The sequence below is a fragment of the Patagioenas fasciata genome, chromosome 5, assembly GCF_037038585.1.
Source record: "Patagioenas fasciata isolate bPatFas1 chromosome 5, bPatFas1.hap1, whole genome shotgun sequence".
NCBI classification, from domain to species: Eukaryota; Metazoa; Chordata; class Aves; order Columbiformes; family Columbidae; genus Patagioenas; species Patagioenas fasciata.
The window spans coordinates 33,205,851-33,220,290 of NC_092524.1; the positions used below are offsets into that span (position 1 = coordinate 33,205,851).

The window sequence follows — 14,440 nt, forward strand, 5'->3', positions numbered from 1 at the left end:
TCACATTACTTTCCAGTTAAAAAAGGATAGTGGTTAACAGCTAAATTTCCAACACTGGCTGAAGCCTCAATATGCTATTGTATTGCAAGTAAATAAAATCACCCTTTAGAGATTAATATAATAATGCTTAGAAAAAAAACCCTCCTTTTATTGCTAGAGAGATATGCATTTTTCTCACTTTTTATTCTCTGACTTAATTCAAGCCTATTCTGCATGGTAACCCGAACATACTAAGAACACTTGAGAATTGTTCAAGTGGTACTTCTGCTGGTTTCAACAACGATTTTGTAATTATTCTAACTTGCTACATGTACTTGTAACATTTATATGAATTCTGCTGAATTCAGGGAGTTTGTGTTACATGAAGGAGTTGATTCAATCACTGCTAGCTTTGGGGACTTCTCAACTTGGCAAAGATGGCAAAAAAGAAACTTTAGTTATTATTTTCAAAGTGCAACTAAGATCTGCCTACTTCATTTTCAAGTAATTTGTTCTTCTAGAATGCCACCACTTTCTCCCCCTTCACAGAGTGCTTATCACTCAGTATGTGCCTTCTTGCACTTACTGAGTTTAGTTAATAGACATGCTGGACAAAATTTGAGATTATAGTGAAGGTGAAAGTAAACAAAGACCAACCCCAGTTTCAGCTCACTGAAAAGCAACTGTCCCATTCTCACCTGAACCCTTATCAATGGGATCAATGAGTACCGAATGCCAAAGTGTCTGCTATTACAATACTTCACAAGAAAAAGAAAAACAACTCCCTTTGAAGGAGAGGGTTGTACAGCTTTGAATGCCATGATAACCTTTTAAGCCAATGTATGTAGGGAGGGTAAGAGGAAGGGAAAATATCAGAGGCTGTTCAAAAAGGAATTATCTCTGGATGGATATGAAACACAGCTTGACATGTTCTCAGATCTATGTTTGATGCAATTTTCAAGTTCTAAGCATAAGCTGCATTCCCTTTTCCTCTATATCACCTTCCAGATGAGCTATAATAAACAAAGGGAAAGACATTAGATATTCCCTCATTTTCAGTTGTCCATCTCTATCACATGACCTTCTATTCTCCTCTTCTTCCCCACCCCCTTCCACCTGCTTATTTTTAAAAGAACAAACGCACAGAAAAAAAAAGAACTGGACATATCTTCCTGTGTAATCTCTCACCTGATGTAGCTTAAGTGACATCCGTATTCCAGGAACCACTACTTTCCTCAGCAATTCCATGTCAGCAAAGATCCATTCATCTCTAATTGAAGATATACGGAAGTCACCTTTAAACAGGGCATGCAGGCCATACAAGAAGGATTCCAGATTACTGTTAAGGGGGGAAAAAATTAACACAGCCTGAATATTAATAGAAATACAAACATATCATGACTAGCAAGGGCAGAAAATAATTAGTTGTACAGAAAGGAACACGATTGTTCTCTATACAGAGAAGTTAAAGACAGGGAGAAGAAAACATGAGTAAGGATGTGTGTGTAAGCAAACCTTGGACACCATGTCTACATGGACTGCACAAGTCATGAATAAATCATACGTGCAACAGACTACTTACATGGACTAAAGTAAACAGGAACACTATGGGGAATGACTGACTTTAATCTAAAAATTTTTAAAGAGAACACTTTCCTGGGAATGTAATACCACAATGGACCAGTTAAGGAGCATACGTAGCTTCAGTTGTGCATGCTTTAGTACAGAATAAAAATCTTGACAACTCCCTCATGCTTAAAGGCATAATTTCCTTTTACTAAGCTAACTTAAGAGTGAAAAATCAAATATGCTCTGATTACTCTTGTGGCTGCATTTCTGCAAGACCTTCAGGGGGCAATTGGCTGGTAGTAAGAAAAATGAGTCAACTGTTCCCCTGAAAGTAGAACAGGTTTTACAGCTGGCACTCAGGTAACCAATAGCTTCCACATACAATTATGCTTCTTTTTATTTCCCTTTTAAACCATCACCTTGGGATTTCCTGAAACATACAACTGTATTTTACATTGGTTTTCTAAAGTAAGTTGAGGCTGTCAGTCTGCACAAAAGATGTTGCCATACAATGACAGAGTTGAGCTAAAGATGTGTACAAAACACAACTGCTTGCCACAGAGCCAGCTGAACTGTGAAGCTTCTCGTAACAGTCTGATCTATCAAGACATGCACGTTCTTAATTTTAAGAAGCCATCCTCTTCTTCCCCCGATTTCCATATAGGGCACATACTTGAAGCAGGAAACAGAGCTTACCTTTAGAATGCAACCTGTTGTTTGTTTTTTTGGTTTTTTTTGGTTGGTTGGTTTGGTTTTTTGTTTTTGTTTTTTAATTAGTTATAACTGATCCTTACCCACAACCAGAATTCTCATCTTGCATTAGTTTGCTAAAACAAAATGCTCAAGTTCAAATTCTCCCTCTTTTGTTCTTCTTTGGTTACATTTCACTGTCTAACACACACAGGTTACATGGCAGATCTGTCCAGTTTAAGGAAAGATAACATCAAACATCTGTTTTTTGTTTGTTTTTTTTTTTTTTTTTAATACCTAACCTAGGAACCCTGAGGGATTTTGAAGAAGGGAAGCTTACAACAACAATATTTTATTACCTAGACATATGGTGTGAAGCTGTTCCCAATGCTCTCCGCCCCAGAACACACAGTCCGTAACACAGTGACACCAGGGGTGAGTCTTTACTTGAATCCAGTGGCTTGTAATAACAAAAGAAAAGAATAGTGAGGTAAACAGAGTAAAGAAATCACCACAGAGAAACTTTCCTGCCAGAAGGTATAAAAATAACCCCAAACACATACAAAGGTACACAAACTCAAGTGTACATATGTTGCAACCACACTAGTTACTCTTGCTCAGACTTAGAATAGGAATTATTTTTTAAAAGATTTGCAAATTCTTAGAATACTTGTAGAGGCAGACACATACTATATTTGAAATAAGACAAATTGTAAGCTGAACAGATGCACGGAACATTCCTCATGAATAGTGTGTAACTCGTATGCAAACTGTTGATTAGCAAAATTATGGTGTTAAGACGAATACTTTTTGTGAATAAAGTGCATTCTCACTTACTGGTTAGGAATATATAATTCTGCGTTAACTGAAAACTTCCATGGACTACAGCTTCATTTGGAGGGAACTCACCCTCAGCTCAAAGCCAGTAGTAGCTGTAGAGAGTATACAATGCCCTTGATAATAGTATCATTCGTTTAAGTAATTAAACCTGATTTTCAATACCTACACAAAATATTCCAGAAGATTATGACTTGGAGGGAAACAATTTTCTTCAGCTCTTGTTTGTCATTTGATCACAGAACACTTTAAAATACTACATCTGTTAAAATGGGCTTTTAATCTTTTACCTCTAAATTAAAACTGAACTCTAAAGTCTCAGATCCTTCAGTAAAAACAAGTTCCAATTATATTCCTGTCCCTTTAATTTCAATCAATTTCTGTTTATTCTCAAAGGAAACACTGTTTTGACTAGACCACATACAGTAAGAAGTCAAGGCATTCATCTACAAACACACTAATGCTTCTATTTCAAAGGAGGAATGATTTGCAGAGAGGAATACTGTTGAATATGGGATGATCATTTTCACAAGCCAATAATTCCAGTGATCCAAAGGAATGGTATAGTATGACCACTAAGAAAGAAGTAGTCAGTCTTATAAGCTGGCAACAGGTATTTGGGTTTGAGGGGGTGGTTTTAGGAGTTCTGTTTAGATTAGAGTTGATTTGTAAGCACTGACATTTAAACACAAATCATCAATTCTATAAACATACCCTTTTGCATGTAGATAAATGCCTAAGATTCAATTGATTTGAGCTAGTAAATGGAAATTCATTAATAAACAGGTTAAATCATACACTACTTTGCAGTACTTATTTCAATTCACATCTCAAGAGTGGAAGTTCAAAACCACTGAACTATAAATTAATATTTCAATTAAAAATGTTCATTAAAAAAAATCAATATTAAGCCTTCTGTAACTCAAACAAACTAGAGAAAAAATTAGACCACCCTAGAGTAGCGAATGATTTTCCTCACACATTCATACTCACCTTTTCTCTTCGAGAGCAGCAGTATTCTATCCAGTTCAAATATATCATACAGAAACTCTCTCTTGAGATCCCTGCTAAACGGTGGTCATAATCCTCATCAATATTGGGGTTAAATGTTGGGTCTACATCAACATAATTGCGGTCTGTGCAAAACCGCAGTCCTTCCTGCATCGTCTCATTAGCTAACCATTCCTCTAGCTTGGGGGATGTTGTGACATAATAGATGATTCCCTGAAACAGTAGTAGTTATAAATATGAGTCAGTACTGCAACAAAAACAAAAAAGTCAGTCTCCATTGTTTCAACGAATCTGCATTATTTTCCTGGTAACAAACAAAACTGATACACAGTAGCAATTAATTAGCTCACAGATGCAACAAATTTGCACAAAAACCATAATACAGGTTTGTATAGAGGTGTATTTTACAAAAACTGTCAAGACTTCCAAAGCATATGTTGAAGGAATAAGGAAAGAAAAAAAGGATGAGACAGGACTTACTGTAATTTCGCAGAAAAGGGGATCTTAGAGCTGGGGGGATCTTAGAGCTGGGCATGGTTTTGGACTGCCTTTTAAGACAGACGCAGTTTGGCTTTCTCCAAGAGAAACATATGATTTAACGTTTAACTTACAACACAGTTATTACATTTGGTTAACAGCTTTGCAGTATCTACTCCAGCTTCAGCTAGCTTGTGTCCTCTCTCTGTTCCAGACTACAGGGTCACTGTCCTGCTCATGGTCCAGAGTATCAAGTAACCATCAGTACAGCAAACTCTGTCCATGTTTGATGAAGGTGTTCAACCATCAATAATGTGCACCACATTCTATGATCCTCATGAAATACATAAGAATTTCAAAACACAAAACAGTTCCCAGATGTAATCCAGCCAACCTCCCCTCAAGGGTTGTACTGATGTGAAACACACCTTCACATAATAAGTGGTGAGAATTTTCCGGAGATCAAAGACTTGAAGCATGGAAGCTGCACTGTTGTCAGTGATGCTATAACCCTCCAGAACATACTTGGTCACAAGCACTTCCCAAGCAAGCCAACGCTGCCCAAAGGCAGCATTAAAGGAAAGCATGTGAGGAAGGTGGCCTGGTTCACAGCAACAAAAACCTTCATCTTCCTCTACACCTTCAGTGATGGCCTCTACTTCTCGTTGCTGGCAATAAGTTCCTTAGGAGAAAATTCAGAAAAGAAGAAAGAGTTGAACACTTTACAATTGTTTTTATGTTGACTTGTGTTTCAAAGTGTTTAGCATCCAGTCCATCCTCAACTATGTTTCTGTAACACCAAGTGAACTATCTGCCAATGAACACAAAAGATTCATATAGCTTAATTTATCGCTCTAGAATCACATTTTAGTTAGGTGTCTCTAAGACAGTAATTATGGTAGTCATGATGCACTAAAATGGAAAGAGAGACTTAGCATCAACTCCATTAGAGCAAGCTAGTTTTCCTCACAAGCAACAGAGGCAGAGAGAGGCCCTGCAGCCCATTTTCAAATCATTTAGTTTACAGGATAGAACTGAAAAAATAAGTTAACAAAGCAGAAGTCCACTTTTTAGTACAGGCAGTTAAGGTTGTGTAACATACCTCTGAATTCAAGCCCCCTCAGCTGGAAGGTGACCAAGCCATTTCCTATCTCTATAAGGTGTACTAGTGCATTGAGGTAGTCAGAGGCTAGGATGAAGCAGTCCCCAGTACTGTAGTTTCCCCACCGACCCAACAACAAGTCTCCACATAGGCTGTGCTGAAGGGAACGTGTTAAATGTTCATAGAAGATTGAATTCAGGTTGTTATCATCTGAACCTGCAGAAAGATTTGGTTTGCATTATTTTCTGGATCTGCAGAAAAAGCATTGAGCTTGAATGTCAATTATCACTTCACACTGCATTTACACTTTTCTTAATAGCAACATTGTTTCAAGGTCATTCTCCACCCACCCCCTCCTTTTTTATTAAGGGACAACTACTCCAAACGAATACTAAGTGACATTTAGTATTTTTGACCAAGTTTTTGCCTTCTTAGTCACTCCTCCATTTTCCAAATTATTCCTTCAGTTCCACTCATGCATCTCCCATCAACCTATTCCACATAACAAAGTGCGAAAGCAAATGAGCACAGAAGTACCTCAGTAATGACAGCTATAGTGGTCTCACCACTGTGACACAGATATCGTCAAATAACATTTCGCTTTTTTAAATTACTTAAGAAGAATAAAAAGCAAGACAACTTTATGCATATTGCAGTTATAAATGAAGTAAAGCAGACATGCGCAAAGGGGGAAACAAAAAAAACTTACAAGAATGTCTAAGGAATAAAGGAAAATAAAGATGACAGGAGAAAATAACAGTAGAAGAACGGGAAGGCTGGGTATGGTTGGAGAAGATCAGAGGGCAAACTGATCACGAATCCTATAAAAATCCTGTAAAAGCCATTTAAATTTGAAAAAAACCACCACTATCCAAAAAAATATATCCACCTAAAAAAACCCCAAACCCACCAAAATCAGATTAGGAAAGGTACCTGGATTTCGATCAAGCTGTGAAGCAAGTCTTGTATTCGAATGATCCACACGCTTCGTGCTGAAAATAATAAAGTATACTTAATACAAAATGTATTACCATAAGAAAATCTAAGGGAAGAAACCAATAAAAGAATTAAAATTTTTAAAAGAATATTCCCACTGTCAGTTCCTAAAAGTTATTTTAAAATCATTTTACATTCAAATATGCTGCACTTCTCATACGTAAAAGTATTTTCTGCCTATAATGCCATTATGATGCAATATCTAATACAGTTTTTCCACAGCAGGTAGGCACAGAATAATATTTAGCTTTAGATATAAGTGTATCTATGATATTTATCTAAGTTCATTATTAAATTGGCACAGCTAAAGTTCCAGTAGACTATACTGAAAGGGCAATTTTCAGAAAGTTGTTATTTCATTGTCTGAAGTTAAAACCTTCAATCTTTAACATAACATTCAGAACATTGTATTTAAACTGTTGTAGTGTCAGAAGGGGAAAAAAGGTAAAGCAGTGAAATAAACTCTCCATGAATACCAGAACTACCCACTCATCTTGCCCTATGCTGTTTATTTAACATTTCACTGGTCTGATTCTCCATCCACAATAGTGAACTTCAGTGAAATAAAACACAAGGAGGTATCGTCTGACATGAAGCATCTTTTACTACTGATCCCACCTTGATCAAAAAATATTTCAAGATTTTTATACTGAGGTTAGTCAGTTTTAGCTGTGAATTGAGCAATAATGAACAACAGGCCAACTATAGTTATGAATTACCTCCGCCAAAACCTTTTTGTATATAAATTCACTTCCCAATTAAGATTGGCCTTCACAATACCATAATTTTAATGTCAAAAAAATATCAGGGGAGCATACCTCAAAGTAGAAATTCCTTAAGAAGCTACAGCAAATGCTGCTACTAAAATAAACAGCTGCTATAGCATTTCAGAAACAAGTTCATTGAAAACTTTCACTGCTATAGACTAGTTTTCCCTGGGAAAAAAACAGCAGCAACAAAAACAACCAAACCAACACCTTTAGCCATAGTTACATTAATATAAAAAAAAAGTAAACTTTAAAGGTCTCATTTCACTTACTTGTAGTCTCTTTCCCAGAATTTGACAGGCCTGGCATATGAAGTGATAAATATTGCACTTCCTAGAAAAGGGTTCAGTGGAGTAGAGAAGAAAGCTGACACAGCTGCTTGGACAAACAACATGGCAGAATCTGAGGATAACAGAATTAAGGAAAGCAAAGCAACAACTACGTTTTTTCAAGCTTCTGTGATGGTACCTGAAATACACAGCAACACCAATTAGGAGCAAAACAAGGTCCCTAAGAATTTTTATGCAGCAAAGTATCTTTACAGCATCTCCAACAATAAGGGGATTATGTTTGTTTTTAAAAACAAAAATGGGTGAAAATTTGGCAATAGACACAGTGATTATTCTCTTTCTCAAAATTCTACAGAAAATATTATTAATAACTCCATTCAAACCAGTCTACAGAAGCTTAAAATGCAAAACTCAAGAACTAAACCCGGAGTTAGTTAACTCTTGAAAAAGGGAATGACTGTCAGAGGAAAAGCTGTGACATTTTCATAATGAAATAACTCCTGCTCCATGTTTCTTTTGTGTCAGAATTCTATTCCTACTCTATCTGCTACTGTATAATTCATAGCATTGTAGCAAGGCAGAAAGCATTCACAGTTTTTTCATGAATACTCACTAGACAAACCTATTCTTTCAGTAAATTTAGCCCATAATACATTATCCATTATAAAGCAACACTTGGAAGTTACACACAACTTCAGGAAAATGTTAGCATTTTCAAAGGATACGTGGCACAGCAAAGGGCTGGGCGAAAGCATGGAAGGCAGATCCCCACGTGATCTGCCAGGGAGCAATGTAGGTATATACAAATCTCAATTTATAAAAGAGTTCCCAAAGCTATAGGGAAAAAAAAAAAAAAAAAGATAAAAATTAGTGATTTGGCTGAGAATCAACATGCTTTGCAGTATAGAAATACCCCAAGGAATTTACTGGTTAGCCTAGCATTCTTACTGGTCTACCAGAAGCCTTGAGACTTGCAAAAAGGATGTAATAATGAAGCAAGTGGCATAATATGCACTTCATTGTTCTACTAACAGACACTCATGGGATGTTTAGAAAGCTACATATGCTTTCTCAAGCAAACATAAGTGCTTTGGGAAGGAGAAGTCTTGGCTGTCTTAGAGCATACTGATTACAGTACCAATAGGACTGATGATCTGGAAGATTACCTATCAGGTAGGACTACCTGCTTTCCCTTTTGGATGACCTGAAGCACCTAGAAATAGAGAGTTAAAGTTACCTTGCTGAAGAGTATGGACATGAAGAAGAGATCTAGCAGCATGGTCTCAGTAAAACTTTTGTAATCAAAAGTAAAGAAGAGCACTGTGAAAATAACAGTGACATACTGGCACGTCGGGCTACTGAATGATGAACGCAGTAACTTCAAGCCAGCTATTGTGATCATTAAAGCACCCAACCTGTATAAGAAATTCACACAAAACAGTTACTTATCTGCTGTCTGAAAGGGGTTTAAAGACAACCACCTAAATTGAATAGTTCGGCATCGCATGACAGCAACAAACTCAAGGTTTGGAGTTCAGGGGGATGGGCAGGTCAGGTTTGTTGGTTTGCTTTTTTTTCCTTAAAGACAATTTTAGACTTGAGTAGTAACATAAAAAAAAAAATCTTTCTATCAGTACTTTCAAGCCAATCAGTGTTCAAGGATTAGCACTATTTGTACGAGTTTCACTAAAAAAAATAATAAAAATCAGAGGTGAAATATCCCTGTACTCTTGAAAAGAAACCTTGTCTTTAACTTAGGTTATGCATATTGAGATGCAAAAATGCTATAAGTACTCTAGATTAATCAGCACGAGGATAATCAGCACTGTTATTTCCTGCATAACTATACTGCTCTAGCTGATATTGAGGGAATTGCAACTTAATTATAAACTTAGAGCACTAATCATTTCTAGAGGTAGTAACTGGCAGATCAAATAGTTATGAAAATAACATTAAAGTAATGTAATGGCAATATTCCTCCCAAAGGTCTTATAGTGACAAGAGTAATAAACCCCAAGGAAGAACTTACTACATCCAGGGATCTAATTTAGACTTAAAAAAAAAAATCCAAACACATCCTCCCCCACCCCAAAAATCCACACCCAAGAAATCCAACCTCCCCCTGCCTCCATGTATATTCTATTTTGTTTGAATATCTCTTTTCTCTACAACAGTTCTGTTCTAAAACAATAGAACTTGAAATTCAAATAAGCCACCTGGTCACTGTTATTGAAGGCAAAAGTGCAGGGCCTATGTTGAACTCTCATCTGCTGAGACAGTCAGATACACTGCTCAAGTGATTATAAATAAGGCTCAATTTAAGAGGCAATGTGCAATTCCATCTGGATACAGATGATACTTGAGGGCTGGAAGGTCTGGGGAATTCCTTGATGGGAACAGAAGGCTGCGGAGGAGCTGCGGAGGCTCCAACCTGGTACACTGACTCAGGGAATATCGCACAAGTCTTAAGTACCAGAATGTATTATCACTGTCTTGAACTTACAGTCCAGATAATCATATTATAGACTCTGAATATCAACAAGGAAATTCTAATATCCCACTACCAGATAATTCTGCAACATGCAATCTTTATAGTATATGCTATGAATTTAATGATTTATCTTCCTGTGGGTTCCTAATTTAACATCGTAATACTCCATTCAGTTTAAGTCAGCAAGGTGACTCAGTTCCGTAAGAGCTTTGAAATACAGGAAAATTTTTATTCCTTGCCTTAGTTTTAAGGCAACTGCATTAACTGTCTTCCCATTGAGGTGAGAACTCACCATTTGATTTCCCACCACAGTAGACACACTCAGATTACTTGACAGCCTTTTCTACTTACTCAGTATCCAGTTTCTTTGGACTAGCAATATTCTTAGCGCTGCTACTAAGCTCATTGAGGACTATCAGTGGATAGATAACATTCTTCTCTATAAAAAGGAGCCAAATGTGAAGTTTCTCAAACCACATAACATGTGCAGCATCTATCAAGGTATATTAAAAAGAAAAATATCAGATTGCACTGTTAAATCAAACTCAGCTAATAGAATAAAGATTCTTGATACAAGTAATTTGTTGAACCAAACATTAACTATATTCTCGCACTGGACTTTCATTGTTTTCTCTAACTGAAATAAAGAGAAGCTCCCTGTAAGCTACTGTTGGTAGACCCAGTAGAGTTTTGCACTGTTACACATCTATACAAAATGTATTATAATTGAACAGTTCGCAAGCTTCTTGCTCACTGCACATGGCAGGAAACAAACTGGTTTGCCACTTCTTCAATAATTTCAGGACTGATACTGCTGAAGCTGTTTGACATTACACATCTTCTCTCATGCAACAGGATGTTTTCCAACCACATTCAAACCAAAAGATTCCTGGTTTATGATTCTACGATATAAAAGAGCATACGTAACCTGCCAACACAAATGTCTGAGACATTAGAACTTCTTTAAAGTTCTACAATAATTGCAAAATACGTTACAGGACTGCCATATTTCAAATTGATGCAAATGAAAATGAGAAAATTTTACAAGGCAGTACAAATATAGGTTGGAAGAGCCTATGTCAAAAGTTATATTAAACAATGCTGCATACATAAAGGGTAAAGGTATACTTGGAAGAGGCTAGAAAAGGGCCCAGCCCACTTTGCTGCTATGAATGACTGCACATGCCCAGATAAGCCCCAGAAAAAAACGAAGTTCATTTTCTACACCAGAAACCATAAGGACAACTAGCCACTGACACAGCTTCAACATGAGGTGCAGGAGTGTGTCTATGCAGATCAACTAGCAAGACTGGTCCTTTAGTGTGTTTTTCCATTAGCAGGCTACTTGCGCTACCTTCTATTGTTATACATGTCAACAATACCATTAAGAATCAAACCCATGCCAAGGTGATATCTCTGACAGTGTTCACCATAACTAATCCTCCAGAACATTTGAAGACATACTATCTTGAAGAAATATCTAGTGAAACATACTCTACCTTTACAAAAAATATTAAGCAATTAGGCCAAACTTCACAACTTAAGATTTTGAAGACTGCTTTAATGGAACTGCTCTGAGATGTTAGCACGTCATGTATTGTCAACATCAGTTAATAAATACCTAAAATGTCGCTGAATCAAAGCATGAGGAACTGAGAAACTAAGATATTTCTATACCAGATGTCATTACATACTCCACTGATGAGAATAATAAAGAAAAAATAGAGAGTATCAGTAAGTAACACAAGTTGGTCAGCAACCATAACAAGTTCAAGAAAGTGTTATAAATGATACTTACTTCGGACTTCAAATTGATAGTATTCCTTGGTTTTCAGCAACGGGTGAGAAAAGCAATGCCAAGGAAGTTGCTTTCGGAGTTGAGGCAGAACATAATGGGTCACAAAGCCTACCGTACCCACCAATGCATAGAGAACATAACTTAAAATAGGCTAAAAAGAAGAATTGGAAAAATTAAGGTTTGTGTTTCATAAATGAAATCATACACTAATATTGCAATACCTCTTCCAGCATCTAGGCAAATGCTCCTGTATTAATTAGTAAGTTGGGAACAGTTCTTCATGAGAAGCTGTACTACAAATTTTTAAGACCAAACAAGAAATGCCTGTGAGAGAATAAACCATCTTTTTCTAACAAATTTTCACTAAGTCGAAAAGCATTTTAGAGTAAAAATAGTACACTGATCTTCCTTCATAGTCCATTGTTTTTGACCCATCTCCATTTCATCTTACAAATTATAAAGCTATTATCCTTTCATAGCTAAACCCAATTTACATTTCTGTCTGCCAGACAAAAGGAGGTATAAGCATAAGGAAAAACAAATCATCAGTCTCCTGAGAAGAAGGTGGATAGGAAGTCTCCACCAAGACTGAACTCCTTCACCAAAGTCATTAAATAGTACTATATTAACATGGTATGAAGGCTGGATTTTACAGTAATGCTTTCTAAACATTAACATTTTCCCTATATTTCTAGATACGGTACAGCACAATTAATATTCCATTACCTTGTTATAAGCTCTTGATTCAGAAACTCCGTGAAGCCTAAGCCTATTGAGCTACAGAACTGGTGAAGAACATACAGCCAAATTTCTCAAATGTGGGAGAAAGCAATCAAGGAGGAATACTGAAGTCCAGCCATACAATAGAAGAGATATTTTCCTTAGGAAAAACTAGTACACCTGCTTAAACAGGACACTTCACCTGAAAACCAGGAAGCTACCTGCACACATGCTTTTTAAAACTGCTTTCTTTAACTGTAGGTATCAGTGGAAGGGTAAAAACCTTCTAAATAGATGCAGGAAACTTTCATTTGCCTGACATAAGGCTGTCCATAAGCTAACCAATGATTTCATTACAGGAACACCAAAATAAATTCAGCAACTGCAATTCCTTAGGCAAATGCCTTTAAACAAATGCAAGCACAGGATCTGATCCCATATCATCATCATCAAGCAGGAGTCACAGATGCACATTAAAAGTATCTGAAGTAGCAGTATTAGCTAGATAGACAAGTAAAAAACTTGAAATTCAAAGGCTCATTCAAGTCCTGTAAATAACCATTCCAGCTCAGAGTACTCCCCTATACTAGAGTCTACACACAGCCACGCTAGCAAGCAATTGGTGAGTTCAGCTCAATCTTTAAAAAGAGTTTAAAAGGTTTGTTTCTTAAAGTTCATTTTTCCTTACTCCAAAACAATACTGACACTATTTAACTGAGATGGATGAAGCAAAAGAAGGCATTTTTTTTTCTTCAGAGATTAAAATAAAACCCCAGAATCTAAGAAGAAACTAGGAAAGAACAGGGAAAGAAGTTTTAAGCACACAAAACCAGAATGTAAAGATCTTCAGTCATATACTTGTTACACTATATTTTTAAAGACCATCTAAATCTAGTCAGAAGACACAATGCACTACACCAGTGCACTGTGCACTAGAATGCATTAGAATGTTTGAATAGAGAAGACAAATGGCAGACTATGGAACAGCTTACCTGTAAAACTGTAAATACCGTACTGACGTGAATTGCAAAATAGAGTACACCAATGACTATACACACAATCAGGTCAGACTGCAGGCGTTCACTCTGGGAAGTCAAAACAGAACAATTTTAGAAAATACGAGCTTTGGTTGTCCTCTTCAGACTCTTCATACCCATCACCAATAACTGATTAAAGATTTCGAAATTATGCCAGTGTTAATTACTTCCAGTGAAATGATCAGAAATTTCACAACATAAATATTGCAGCTAGGACCATTATTTCAAATGAGTTAAGTAGAAGGACACATACCCAAAGTCAAGCATAAGAAGTTAATATACCAAATATATTCTCTCATTCTGGACTGTGATGGGGTATAGAGACCCTCTACAGCACTGACAGAAGAGCTGGAAGTGCTGACCCAATTTCCCATTTGTGATCTAAGAATTTGGGTCAATTAAGAGCTCTTGAAAACAGCTGCCTAGACAGAGCCAACAACTAGCTGGAATATCTAGGCTCTTTAATCCTTCTACCCCCTCCTCTGCAGGAAGGTGAAGGACAGCTTTGGAATAACTCTGAGGAATGAGTCTGGATTTTCTGTTACCCCTAAAAACTGTGGATAACAGGCAAAAAAATTAACAAAATGAGTCATGCCAGACTCAGTCACAAGGGGGCAATACATACATAGAGCTGCTACAACTCAAGCCTCCAGGTTTAGACCTATTCCCAACTCTA

At 36.8% G+C, this 14,440-nt stretch overlaps 1 protein-coding gene across 5 annotated transcripts in view; it reads right to left on the reverse strand.

The window, feature by feature from the left end:
- The window catches only part of PCNX1 (pecanex 1), a 90,749-nt gene that overhangs the window by 15,274 nt on the left and 61,035 nt on the right, over positions 1–14,440 (reverse strand). For all 5 annotated transcript variants that reach the window (XM_065839807.2, XM_065839804.2, XM_065839806.2 and 2 more), the window contains 12 exons: positions 13,720–13,812; positions 12,008–12,158; positions 10,561–10,702; positions 8,956–9,133; positions 8,444–8,552; positions 7,701–7,830; positions 6,599–6,657; positions 5,666–5,881; positions 4,992–5,245; positions 4,069–4,299; positions 2,598–2,698; positions 1,168–1,318 (listed from right to left, as the gene is read on the reverse strand). In XM_065839807.2, coding sequence (XP_065695879.1) covers positions 1,168–1,318; positions 2,598–2,698; positions 4,069–4,299; positions 4,992–5,245; positions 5,666–5,881; positions 6,599–6,657; positions 7,701–7,830; positions 8,444–8,552; positions 8,956–9,133; positions 10,561–10,702; positions 12,008–12,158; positions 13,720–13,812 — 1,815 coding nt within the window. The remainder of the gene's footprint in view (positions 1–1,167; positions 1,319–2,597; positions 2,699–4,068; positions 4,300–4,991; positions 5,246–5,665; positions 5,882–6,598; positions 6,658–7,700; positions 7,831–8,443; positions 8,553–8,955; positions 9,134–10,560; positions 10,703–12,007; positions 12,159–13,719; positions 13,813–14,440) is intronic.